The sequence below is a fragment of the Pan troglodytes genome, chromosome 12, assembly GCF_028858775.2.
Source record: "Pan troglodytes isolate AG18354 chromosome 12, NHGRI_mPanTro3-v2.0_pri, whole genome shotgun sequence".
Classification (NCBI taxonomy): domain Eukaryota; kingdom Metazoa; phylum Chordata; class Mammalia; order Primates; family Hominidae; genus Pan; species Pan troglodytes.
The window spans coordinates 34,914,242-34,927,774 of record NC_072410.2 but is presented as its reverse complement, the minus strand read 5'-3'; the positions used below and the strand labels follow the sequence as shown (position 1 = coordinate 34,927,774).

The following is a 13,533-nucleotide window of genomic DNA, read 5'->3' as shown; positions in this document are numbered from 1 at the left end:
TGGGATTATAGGCATGAGCCACCATACCCAGCCTCTATTCTACTCGTGATGGACATTTGGGTATTATCAGTTTTTAGCTAATAGGAAAAGTGCCACTATCAACATCTTACACATGTCTTTTGATGACCAAATGTATGCCTAACAGTTGTATATCTAGGAGTAGAATTGCTGAGTGGTTAGGTGTGAATCCATCAGCTTGGAAGATGAACATTTCCAAAGTGCTTTTGCCAGCTCAGCTTTCACCATCAATGCGTATGAGTGTCTTTGCATCCCAGCAGAATTTCATTACACTGACTTCAGTGTGTGTGTAGTGATATCTTGTAATATTAATTTGTATTTCCTTTCAGTGAATGAATTTGAACATCTTTTAAAATGTTTATTGGCCATTTTGGATAGCTTCTTTTGTGAGGTACTTCTTCAAGTCTTTTGCCCATTTTTCTATGGGGATGCTGTCTTTTTCTTGATGATTTATAAATTGTTTATATTTTTTATATGAGTCCTTTGTCAGGTATATGCTTTGCAAATATCTCCTCCCATTCCGAGGAAATCTTTCAAGGCTGGTGGTGTGATTGAAAATAACTGGTAGTGGGGCTCCTTGGTTGGAGTAGTCATGGAGGGTCTCTAGAGGATTACTTGCCATCTGATATGTCTGAAGGACAGAGCTGAGCCAGCCCCTTGAAGTGCTTGACAGTGACTAGCTCAGGCAGAGGGAACAGCATGAACAAAGGCCTCAGGGCAGGACAAAGCTTAGCATGTTTGGGTACAGAAAGAAGGCCAAAGTGGGAGGGGAGAAAGAGGTGGCAAGAAGAAATGAAGATAATCAGAATCTCTTTTCATTGCTCTGTGGGAGAAAAAGGCTTTAGATTTGTCATTCGTCCAATGCTGTGTATGACAGTTGCTTCTAGTGACCCTGCAGTCTTTGAGTCCCTTTTTGCTTTGGGAGGCTGAAACAATGTTTCTTTCTGTCCTTTGTCCTGCAGGTGTGGTGGACACAGGCCTATTCATCAACATGGCTGAGAGAGTCTACTTTGGGATGCAGGATGGCTCAGTGAACATGAGGGAGAAGCCTTTCTGTTGACCCTGCAAGGAGCAGAGTGTGTTCACCTTGAGTCTCCAGCCCACAGCCAAGGTGGACGTACCTCTCCAGGAGCCTTTGCCTTAATGTATCTCTGCCTGGACAACTTGTGGTGGGGGGTGGGGGGAAGAGTGGGAGGGGGAGTTAAATCCAGTCTTATGAAGTATTGTTATTAAATGTCTTTTTAAAAAGAGAAATATAAACATATATTTTTACTATTAAAATATTCAGTTTTTTAAATGAAGTAGAACTTGAGTTCATGTTTTATATGAAATATTTACCAAAAAAAAAAAAAAGAGGTGAACTGTATTTAAAACCTTTGACTTGAGTCTGCTGGTAAAGCTTCTGAATATTGAGTTTGCTGAGAAATAAAAATCAAAACTTCTTTCAGCTGGTAAAGTGAGGGGCCCACCAGCAGTGATCTCCTGATGCCTTACTGGAAACTTTGTTTACTTGTCTGCTACCCTCTGATTTGTTTTTAGTTAGTTTTTATTGTGAGCACACATAGTACCTAGTTACATCTTAAGATCAGGTTTATAAAACTGTGGAGTGGAGCGGTATGGTATGGAATGACTTGGAATGTAAGCTGTCAGGGAGAAAATGTGGTTACACTTTTGCTAAGATCTGGGGGTTTCTCCATATTCCTGCTGTTGGAAGCAGTTGACCAGAAATGCTTGCCAGTACTGCCAAAGCACTGCTGTGAAATGTGAAGTACTTTGTTTTTTTATTTTTAATGATTTTCTTTTTGTTATTAATATTTTTCTCTGTTCCTTTGTTATTACTTGCATGGTTTGGCATCAGAAGTCCTTACCTCTTTATATTGTTTGCAGGTTTAAATAAAACAGTGTGGTGCCATTTTGACTCTTTTGTCTTTATTGTAGAATTTAAATTTAAATGGCCACAGAAGGAAAGCCAAGATGGGAGAGGAATCAGTTTTGCCCACCCAGCGTACATCAGATCTGTGATAAGGGGTGGAATTCACTCAAGAAATCTTGAACCAAAGAATAGGTAAATACTTTCATTATTTCTGGGAGAGCTATCTTCCAGATATGTCAGTTATCTAAGGAAATATGCCATAGCCCTTTGTCAGGCAAGGTATTAATTTTCTTCGTGCATGAAGGATAACACAGATGGACAAAAGTCACAAATTATCTCCACGTTATATATTAGTCAAACCTTCTTTAGTCATGGAAGCTGATATGCAGCAAATCATATTGCTGCATTTCCTCATTAGCATCCGCAACCTGAATTTCCTCATTAGCACCCCCAACTCTGTAATCTGCAGACAGTCTGCTTAATAAACAGTTAGCTCTCCAGAAAAGAGCATCATAACAGGGAAAGGAAAGGCCTGACCAGCTCAGTGAGCATTCTAGACAAGGCTCAAAGGAATCCATCCTGCTGTTAAAGGGTCTTGATGCTGAGAACCCTGATTTCCCCTTGCTAACTTTGCACAATACTTGGAACAGTCATTTTCCTCATTTTACTCTCTATTTTGATGCTTGGATAATAATGATCAGACATGTTGGCATCTAAATTCTTGCTAAATCAAGTTGTAGAATAAAAGTTAATCAGGAGAGAAGGCATTAAAGATGCTTATTTCTTTCAGAATTCCCTCTTCACTCTCGAGGTGCTCTTTAAAAATAGTTGCCTCACATATTGTTAGGAAGCCTATTGTTAGGAATACTTTATTTTCTTTTAATTTGGGTTATAATTTTTGCACAAAACAGGCACTACATCTTAGCTCAGATCTTGATAGAACTAATTTTTGACATAATCCTTTGAAGCTCTTGTGGCATTGATTAAATTTAGGAATAAAGATAAACAACAAAGTTAAGCTGAATTTCTGAAAAACACCTGCATGCACCACATCACATGTAAATGTTCTGTGGGTTTCACAGGCATTCGCACCTGTGATGGATCTGTAGTTTCTTTGAATGTCGATGTTAGGGTTTTCTTCTCTTGAAGAAAACAAAACACCTGCTATGCTTTAGGCACACATACAGCAAGGTACATTTTGACTAAAGATTCTTCATTAAAGCTCATTAAATGTGATCTTTCTGGGGAGTTAGATGGAATAAATTCGATGGAAAAAACAATTTTTTTCCTGTGACCCACATGCCAGTACATGTGATTAATGATGAATCTCAGGGGCAAGGGTGAGCTGTAAGTTTGGTTTTTGGGAAATGGTTATAACGAAGGTAAGCAGTCACACTTCTGGAAGGTATCAAAGGAGGAAAATCACTCTGATTTGAATAAAATCTATTGTTTGGTTTCAGCTACAACCTCTCTAAGTTTTTATATTCCTCATTGATCAGACTGTTTGAGCTCCCATCATGGGCCAGTTCGGGAGAGGGTGGGACACAGATGAGTAAGATCCTCCTGTGCTCCAGAGGCTTCCAGCCTGGTGAGCCTGACAGGCACCTTGACAGAGGAATGATGTAGTGGAGGAACATGGTGGGCAGGTGGGCAAGAGATGAGTCATGGGTGGGGAAAGTGGCTGACAGGTGACTCTGGCAACAGCTTCCTATGTGGAGTCTTTGCTGGCTTTGACTCCATTAAAGTGCTTCTAATTAAAGTTAAATAAGCTGTCAGTTTACAGAGGAGAAAGAGGCCTGAATAGGATAAGTCACTTGTCACAGACAGAGCTAGTTAGTGACTGAGCCAGCCCTGGAACCCCTGGTCTTCAGGTTGGGGGTTTTGTAGTATCTGGGAGGATATTCTTATGTTAGTCTCAAGAAGTGCCAGAGATGGCGTGTTGTGACTTTTTATGGGAAAATTCTAATGGAGACAGGCAAGTTCCACAAAAAAGCTAAGTTTGGGGTAATCATTCCAAGAAGCTACCTTTTATTTCAGGGACTGGGCTTTGCTTTGATGTACTATTTTTATTGAACTATTATATTTCAGTAGTTTCAAATTTTATCCTAAAGTGGCAAGGAGGGGAAGCAGGGAGCTACCATATTTGAACCTGAATATGTGCCAGGCACTATTTGGGTTTTTGCCCTGTTAGCTTATGGCATCTTTATGGTGTTTGTTCTTATAATTTGCTGAGTGAGAAACTGAGGCTTAGTTTAAGTAACTTGTTCAGGTCACCCACTGGAAAGTGGACCAGACTTCTCTGGCTCTAGGCCTTGTTCCTACTTCAAGGTGGTTATAGGGCTTTGAATAGTTTGTGTTCCTTAATTGTGTCCATAAGTTGTAACTTGCGTGACAAGTAATTTGTTAAAGTACTGGAGTTAGTGAATGGTTGGGTTGTGTGTGTAGGCTCATGGTTAATCCTATAATAATCCATTTCTGTCTTCTGCTGCGCTTTCTTTGGTAGGAGGAAGGAGGAGAACATTGCATATAGCCTCGGGTGGGCCACAAGAAAGTGCCCTTTGTAGAAGTCATCTTTATTTGTGACTCTGGAATGGAACTTGACAACCATTGATTTCTCTCTCTCGTTGTCTGTTTCCTTTTTTCCTCCTTTCTACCTATGATTTAGGCACAGTGGCTACCAGAGGCACTGCTAGCCTGTGAAGGGGCATTTATGGCTGAGGACTGTTAATTCCTTTTAGCCAAAGACCATTCAGGGACACACACACAGTTGAACAAAGTTGGATTTATTTACCCATTGAATAAGGGAAATCACACGCCATGGGAAGCTGCAGTTATCTCAGCATTAGGACTTGGAGGGTTTAAGCCCAAGGAAGCAGAGCTTAGCTCTGGATTGGATACCTTCAGGAAGCAGGGCTACTTCTATAACTGGATATCTTTAACAATTCTTACCTAGAAAGTAAGAAGAATGGAGTGAACCTAAAGCTACCATTGGTAAAGAAGGAGCAGTTACTCATTAATGATGTTGGGCAATTTTTGTGATGTGGACAATATGTTTTGTCTGTGTGATTATAGTCTTGGTTTTATCTTCATCATGGTCACGGAGTGGCCTTGTCTGATGTCGATACTGGTGAAATTGTGTTCCACATGAGAACATCATGGCCTGGCTGTGGGTGCCAGGCCAGCTTGTAGCAACACTGAGGCCTGACTGATAGAGCCAGGCCAGCTCCCAGCCATCTGGGGCAACATCTCTGTCTCTGAAGATATTGCAGAAGCCCCTAGGATCCAGAGGGCCTGAGCATTCTATAATCAACTCTTCCATGCTTTGACTAACTGATACTGAGTTTGTCAGTTCCTTTGACTAACTGATATTGAGCAGTTGTGTGTACCTGGCACTGGGGTGCAGGAGTCAGGTCCCAGATACCCCAAGATGTCACTCCAGCCCTCAGACTTCACTGGTGCCATGACAACCATTTCTTGTGACTTGCTTCTCAGATGCCTGACTTTGCTCACTTCCTGTTGCACCTGGTAGCTGAAGCTGCCAGATTTAGGATTGCATCAGCCTTCACTCTCCACTAACACAGTAATCAGATGAGTGAGGTTTTAAACATAGGTTCAATGCCTTTGCTTTTTTAGTAACCGGGTTGTATTGCAGGGCAGCAAAACACTCCAACATAGCTTAGTATTCAAATGTGCCCAAGTTGGCCTCAGCAAATAAACATCTGTAATGGTGTTTTGAGACGAATGGAAGTGTGACAGTTCACGTGGCCAGTGCAGTGGAGGCAGAATCCAAAGAGGGAAGGAAAAGACTTCCCAGGAAAGGAAAGCCTGGTGTCTGCAGACAATGCATTATGTAGACAGATGAGTAAAATCATTGCTGAAGCCCCATTCTATTATGTCTAATCACTGAGAACCATCTGCTCAGCAGCAAGGTGGGAGAGGAAGCAGCTCGGAACTGAAGTCCTGGCCGGTTGCATCTCTGTCAGCCACAATGCAGTGGCAATAATATCTCTGAATGCTCTCTGATGGCAGAGCGAATACATTTTGAGAGTACTCAGGTTTGGGGGTTTTCCAGCTTGAGTTTCAGATAGGAGAATGGCGTGCATCCTCATTTATTTCAGAAGCTGTTCTTAGTGGAGGGTGAGACCAGTTTCCAGTCACCGATGAGTTCTGAAGGTTCCAGGGCTTGGTTCTCTGGGCTTAGCTGCATCTGGCCCCTGTTCCTCTGTGCCAGTGATGCTGCTGCTGGTTTCTTTGTGAACCCATGAGAAGCACTCACGAGGCAAGAGCCCACAAGGAGCTGGACCCAGAGCAGCACAGGTGTGAATAGAAACAGCACTGCCTGAGAGAAATGCCAGCCACATAATCTTAAATGTTCTGGTCTCCACACTGGAAAAGTTAAGAGAAACAGGTAAAATTAAGTTTAGTAAAATATTTTACTTAACACAAAATATCTAAAATATTACTATTTTAACACATAAGGAGTATTTCATATTTTTTCTTTGTATGAAGTCTTAAAAATGCCACGTGTACTTAACTTCGGCACATCTCATTTTGAACTGACCACTTTCCAAGTGCTCCATGGTCACTCATGGCGAGTGGCTACGGCATCGGAGAGCATGGAGCTAGAATTCAAGGGGTACACGCGTAGCCCCTGTTCTGGCTTATTTAAGGCTCTGATTTCTTAGAGCAAGTCTGGAGTTCTATAGCGTTAAGATGTTTCTAGAACCCATAGAGAGTTGAGTCTAGTGGAAAGCTACCCCAGGGAGGTCCACTCAGTACCCTCAGTTTGAACTGAAACCTTCATCTGTGCTTCCAGCAGATGAGCCCTTCATTAGGCACCAAGTCACTTAGTCCTGGTTGATGGATTGCCTGCTTTGCTGTCCCCAACTGACCCCCAGTCTATCTATGACCAGACCCTGAAAGGCAGGGACCAGACCATGTCACCTCCTCTAGGAAGCCACCCTTGACTACCAAGCCCCCAGCATACCTCCCTTAGGGTCACTCTCCACTTTCATTGTCTCTCTTTGTCTCTTCCCTGCCTCCTGTTGGAACTCTGAGTTCCTGCAGGCAGGACTGTGCCCTGAGGTCTCTGTCCCTGGAGTAAAGCATGGAGCCTGGCATAAAGCCAGTGCTTGGTACATGTCACTGACTCACTTGAGAAAGGAGGAGAGGGCTGCTGGACACACCACTCACTAGCTGCTCACAGCCTCAGCTTCCTGGGACAGATGCCCATGAAGGTGGCACCACCTGCTGACTTCTGGGCCTTTCACTGTGGCCCAGCCACAGACCAGCATTCCTGCCAGGAGCCTGAACCACATGGTGACAGACGTGTATTTGTTTCATCCTCACCTATTTCCTGCTCTATCACCTCCCAGGCCCCAGAAATTCTCCCAGTAGGGTAGGGAGCAACCTTCCCTCAGGATTCCCCGGGAAGGCTTTTCCCACCACCCTGCCTCCTCCCTGACCCCACTGGCACCCCTTGTCATCCTGAGATGCCCCACTGCCCTGGTACATAGGACACACTACTAAAATATGTGCTGTCAGAGAGGATGGTGCTCAAATTAATACACATCCCCCTCCATACCTCCCCCAATATCACTGGGGCAGAGAGAGAGTCCAGATGGGCAGTGTTGGGGGGAGGCTGGTGGGGGGATCTGTGAATAGTGCCGAGGTGAAAAAGCAAAGCTCAAAGAATCCAGCCTTCTTTGAAAGAGGTCTGAAGACTGGAGTCCCAGACCCATGATATTCGGCCCCTCTGGATGGGGATCCCACTGAGGCTGTATTCTGGGACCCTGCTGGTATCTTCTAGGGACAGTTTGTGGCCAGGGGACAGGAAGTGGTGCCACAGGGAGCTAGTGCTGTGGAACGTGGTACAAGGGCTGGTCCTGTCCAATGAGGTGGGCCCTGTGTGGGGCCTGAGCAGCCATCCATTCTGGCTGAGATGGGGGAGCCTGACTGGGTGGTGACTGAGGGACAGGCTGGTCTCTTCAGGAGGCAAAGGGGGCCCGAGGCTAGGGGCTGGCTGGCAGGGATGGACGAGGCAGGGGAGGGGCTGGAAAGAGATGAGGGGGCAAAGGCCAGGGTCCTCGAGCTCCTCCACACTAGGGCCCTTTGCCCTGAGTGTTGCCAATCTGGACAACACTCTAGGAGCCTCTCCTGACTCCCACAGATCTGCCCGGCCCAGGGGAAAGTTCTCCAGGGAGACAGCTCCTGGGAATGGCGGAGAGAGCCAGCACTTCTACTGGCAAGGCTCCTTATCTGGGGCTCGCCCTGGGTCCAGTGGGTCAGACTGCCCGGGGCCTCTCTGTTAGGCTCCATGTCAGCAGCTGGTGGCTCCTTCAGGGCAGTCGTCAAGTCTGTGGACCCCTCTGGGTGGGCTGGCCTTCTGAAAGTGTGCTTGGTTGTTTGTCTTGGCCAAGTTGAGAGAGGCCACTGGTTCAGGGACGGCTGCTCATGGTCCTGCTGGACGGCCAGGGAAAGACCAGGGCTGGAAGTTCAGACAGGGGCCGGAGTGGCCAGGGATGCAGGGCCAGGCCAGGTGGTTCCCAGCATCTCTCTGCTATGTGGTGTGGGCTCCCTTGGCAGCTGGGTGCTTGCTAGGTTCTGGCAGGGGAAGACTTGGAGGGAGGCTGGGATGTTAGGAGAGAAGCGGGGGCTTCCTGCTGCCTTTTCCAGGCCTTGCCATTGTCTTTCCAGAATCAGCAGCAGCAGCTGGAAATGAGGGTCCCAGTGCCCTTTCTTTAGGGTGACCACTGTCTCCCAGCACCCCCACACTGGTCTAAGCGCTGGCAAGGCAGGGACAGCTTCATCTATATGTTTGAGCATCAGCATCGCTGCCCCTCTGTCCCTGATTCTGGGGGTGGGTGGCAGCTGCTGTGAGTTCTTATTATTCTCTGGATTGTTCAGTGGCCCCTTTCTGTTCATCCAGCTTTCCAACAACTGTGTCAACAAGTCCTTGTATTGAATGCCCTCCATATGAAGCACCTATCATGGTTTCTGTTTCTTACTGGACCATAACAGGCATGGCACCTTTACAGATTTCCTTGGCTGTTCTCCACTGCCCTCATTACACATCAGGCTCCATAGGCAGGGGCCATGTCTGTCTTGTTTATTTTTGTATCGCCAGTGCTTGGCAGAGAGAGAGTAGGTGCTCAGCTTGAATGAATACTTGGGATTTAATTTTTTGAAATGTTTTCTAGAGATAGGATCTCACTTTATTGCCTAGGTTGGCCTTAAATGCCTAGCCTCAAGCAATCCTCCCATCCAAAGTGCTGGGATTACAGGTGTGAGCCATTATGGCTTCAGTTCTTAATGCTGGTTGATAATCTGCTAAATGGAGTCACAGTCCATGAATGAGTCTCACTCACAGTTTGCCAGTCCCAGGGCTGGGGGAACTGATGGAGGCTTGGGTAACATGGTGACACCCCATCTCTACTAAAAATACAAAAAATTAGCTGGGTGTGGTGGCGGGCACCTGTAATCACAGCTACTTGAGAGGGTGAAGCAGGAGAACTGCTTGAATGCAGGAGGCAGAGGTTGCAGTGAGCTGAGATTGTGCCATTGCACTCCAGCCCAGGTGACAAGAGCAAAACTCAGTCTCAAAAAAAAAAAAGAAAAAAAATGCTTAAGTGACACACAGAAAGTGATATGGTTTGGCTGTGTCCCCACCCAAATCTCATCTTGAATTGTAACTACCACAATTCTCATATGTCATGGGAGGAACCTGGTTGGAGGTGATTGAATTATGGGGGCAGGTCTTTCCTGCACTGTTCTCTTGATAGTGAATGAGTCTCATGAGATCTGATAGTTTTAAAAATGGGAGTTTTCCCTGCACAAGATCTCTTCTCTTGTCTGCTGCCATTTGAGACATGTCTTTCACCTTCTGCCATGATTGTGAGACCTCCCCAGCCACATGGAACTGTAAGTCCAATAAACCTCTTCTGTAAATTGCCCAGTCTCAGGTATGTCTTTATCAGCGCATGAGAATGAACTAATACAGTAAATTGGTACCAGGAGTAGGGTGTTGCTGAAAAGATACCCAAAAATATGGAAGCAACTTTGGAACTGGGTAACAGGCAGAGATTGGAACAGTTTGGAGGGCTCAGAAGAAGACAGGAAAATGTGGGAAAGTTTGGAAACTCCTAGAGACTTGATGAATGGCTTTTTGACAAAAATGCTGATAGTGATATGAACAATAAGGCCTAGGCTAAGGTAGTCTCAGATGGAGATGAGGAACTTGTTGGGAACTGGAGCAAAGGTGACTCTTGTTATGTTTTAGCAAAGAGACTGGTGGCATTTTGCCCCTGCCTTAGATATTTGTGGAACTTTGAACTTGAGAGAGATGTTTTAGGGTTTCTGCTGGAAGAAATTTCTAAGCAGCAAAGCATTCAAGAGGTGACTTGGGTGCTGTTAAAGGCATTTAGTTTTATAAGGGAAGCAGAATATAAAGCTTTGGAAAGTTTGCAGCCTAACAATGCGATAGGAAAGAAAATCACATTTTCTGAGAAGAAATTCAAGCTGGCTGCAGAAATTTGCATATGTAATGAGGAACCAAATGTTAATCCCCAAGACAATGGGAAAAATGTCAGAGGTCTTCACGGCAGCCCCTCCCATCACAGGCCGGGAGGCCTGGGATGAAAAAATGGTTTCATGGGCCAGACCCAGGTTCCCCATGCTGTGTGCAGTCTAGGGACTTGGTGCCCTGCATACCAACCACTCCAGCTGTGACTAAAGGGCCAAGATACTGCTTGGGCCGTGGCTTCAGAGGGTGCAAACCCCAAGCCTTGGCAGCTTCCACATGGTGTTGAGCCTGTGGGTGCACAAAAATCAAGAGTTGAGGTTTAAGAACCTCTGCCTTGATTTCAGAGGATGTATGAAATGTCTGGATGTCCAGGCATAAATTTGCTGCATGGGTGGGGCTCTCATGGAGAACCTCTGCTAAGGCAGTGCGAAAGGGAAATGTGGGGTTGGAGCCCTCACACAGAGTCCCTACTGGGGCACTGCCTAGTGGAGCTATGAGAAGAGGGCCACCGTCCTCCAGACCCCAGAACAGTAGCTCCACAGACAGCTTGCACCGTGCTCCTGGAAAAGCTGCAGACACTTAACATCAGCCTGTGAAAGCAGCCAGGATGGGGGCTATACCCTGCAAAGCCACAGGGGCTGAGTTGTCCAAGACCATGGGAACCCACCTCTTACATCAGTGTGACCTGGATGTGAGACATGGAGTCAAAGGACATCATTTTGGAGCTTTAAGATTTGACTATCTGGCTGGATTTTGGACTTGCATGGAGCCTGTAGCCCCTTTGTTTTGGCCAGTTTCTCCCATTTGGAACGGCTGCATTTACCCAATGCCTGTACCCTCGTTGTATCTAGGAAGTAACTAACTTGCTTTTGATTTTACAGGCTCATAGGTGGAAGGGACTTGCCTTGTCTTAGATGAGATGTTGGGACTGTGGACTTTGAGTTAATGCTGAAATGAGTTAAGACTTTGGGGGACTGTTGGGAAGGCATGATTGGTTTTGAAATGTGAGGACATGAGATTTGGGAGGGACCAGGGGTAGAATGATATGGTTTGGCTCCGTCCCCACCCAAATCTCATCTTGAATTGTAACTACCACAATTCTCACATGTCATGGGAGGAACCCAGTGGAAGGTGATTGAATTATGGGGGCAGATCTTTCCTGCACTGTTCTTGTGATAGTGAATGCATTTCACGAGATCTGATGGTTTTAAAAGTGGGAGTTTTCCCTGTACAAGCTCTGTTCTCTTGTCTGCTGCCATGTGAGATGTGCCTTTCCCCTTCTGCCGTGATTGTGAGGCCTCCCCAGCCATGTGGAACTGTAAGTCCAATAAACCTTTCTTTTGTAAATTGTCCTGTCTCGAGTATGTCTTTATCAGCAGCATGAAAACAAACTAATACAGGAAGATGGGAAAAAGAAAACAGAGGAACAAAAAAGAGAGAAAACAGAAAAAAAAATAAAGCAGTGGACTAAAGGCTTGAGGCTCCTCTACAGTGTCTGCCCACTTCTGAATGCTCTGCAGTGCCTTCAGGTAGTTGCTTTTTATTTTGCCCAGAGTTTACAGTTGCTATCTCTGGGCAGGTTGGTCCAAGAGATGCTGACTCAGCCATTACTGGAAGTGGTGTCTTATTAGTTAGTTTTAGCAACAATGCTTTTTATTCATAACTAGGTTTAGATTTATTAAAGAAGCACTCTTCCATAAACAGCATGCATATCTGTGCAGCTACTAAACATGTTCCATAACTTTCAATTTGGAAATTTGACATAAATTTGTTTCATGAAGTACATTTCATTATTCTGATATATTATTCAAAATAAAATTCCATTTTTTTATGTTCTTATATATGAGAACAAGGAGAGGTACAGGAAAAAATATCAAACCAGGTAGTGTGATGCCTCCAGCTTTGTTCTTTTTGCTTAGGATAATCTTGCTATGCAGGCTCTATGTATGAAAAAGAAAGCAATTCAGCTCTTTTTGGTCATGGAGGACACCTACTGACTCATTTGTGGCAGTGATTTTGTGCAAAATGTATTACAGAAGTGAGGGAGGATCACTATCATAACATAAGTTCATTTATCGCAAGTTCAGATGAAATAAAGGCACTTTCTTCATGCTGGGTGTTAGCAGTATACTCAGCATGAGCAAAACCAAGCCCACGTCAACTCCTCCAAACCTAATCTTCTTCCAATATTCCCCATCCTACTGAATGTTGCCACCATCCATCCAGATGTGGAAGTCAGAGACTTGGTGTCATGCTTATACCCCCCTCCCCATCCCCACTCCATATCCAATCCATCACCAAATTTTGTTGATTTTTACTCCCAAATATCTTTATCCACATCTCTCATCTTCACCTCCACTTCTCTAAGTTATCACCACCTCTCATCCACTCTTCGAAAGTACTTACTGTGTTCTTTCTATGTATAACATCATTTTGATAACTTCCCTTACATTAACTCATTTAATCTCACATTGACCATTATCAGCTCAAGCAGCACTGCCTTCTCAGGAAGGAGCTTTGACTGCTGATTTGAGAATTCTTTTCTAATGTAAGCATCTAGTGCTATAGATGTCCCTGTAAGCAATGCTTTAGCTAACATCCCACAAATTATGATATGTTGCATTTTCATTTTTTGTTCAGTTCAAAATATTTTCTAATTTCCCTTCAAATTTCCTTTTAACCCTTCAGTTATTTAGAAGTTTTTAAATTTCCAAGTATTTAAGTGTTTTTCCATTTATTTTTCTATTACTGATTTCTAATTTAATTCCATGTAATCAAGGACCATATATTGTATGATTCCAATTCTTTTAAATGTATCTAGGTTTGTTTTCTGACCCAGGACGGGCTATCTTGGTGATTATTCCATATGTACTTAAGAGAATGTATATTTTACTATTTTGAGGTGAAGTGCTATGTGAATATCAATCTAATTTAGTTTGTTAATATGTTATACAGTTCTCTTACATCCTTACTAATTTTCTGTCTGCTTGTCTTATATTACTGAGAGAGAAGTGTTAAACTCTCCAACTATAATGGAGGCCCCAACTACAATTGTGGGTTTGTGGGTTTCTCTTTTCAGTTCTAACCATTTTTATTTCATATATGTTAAATTTCAGATGTT

The 13,533-nt window shown here is 44.3% G+C and overlaps 1 protein-coding gene across 1 annotated transcript in view; it reads left to right on the top strand.

Moving 5' to 3' along the window:
• Positions 1-1,930, top strand: part of RPIA (ribose 5-phosphate isomerase A) — a 56,313-nt gene extending 54,383 nt beyond the window's left edge. The window contains exon 9 of the mRNA XM_525809.9: positions 981-1,930. Coding sequence (XP_525809.4) covers positions 981-1,078 — 98 coding nt within the window. The 3' untranslated portion in view covers positions 1,079-1,930. The remainder of the gene's footprint in view (positions 1-980) is intronic.
• Positions 1,931-13,533: the final 11,603 nt, after the last annotated feature.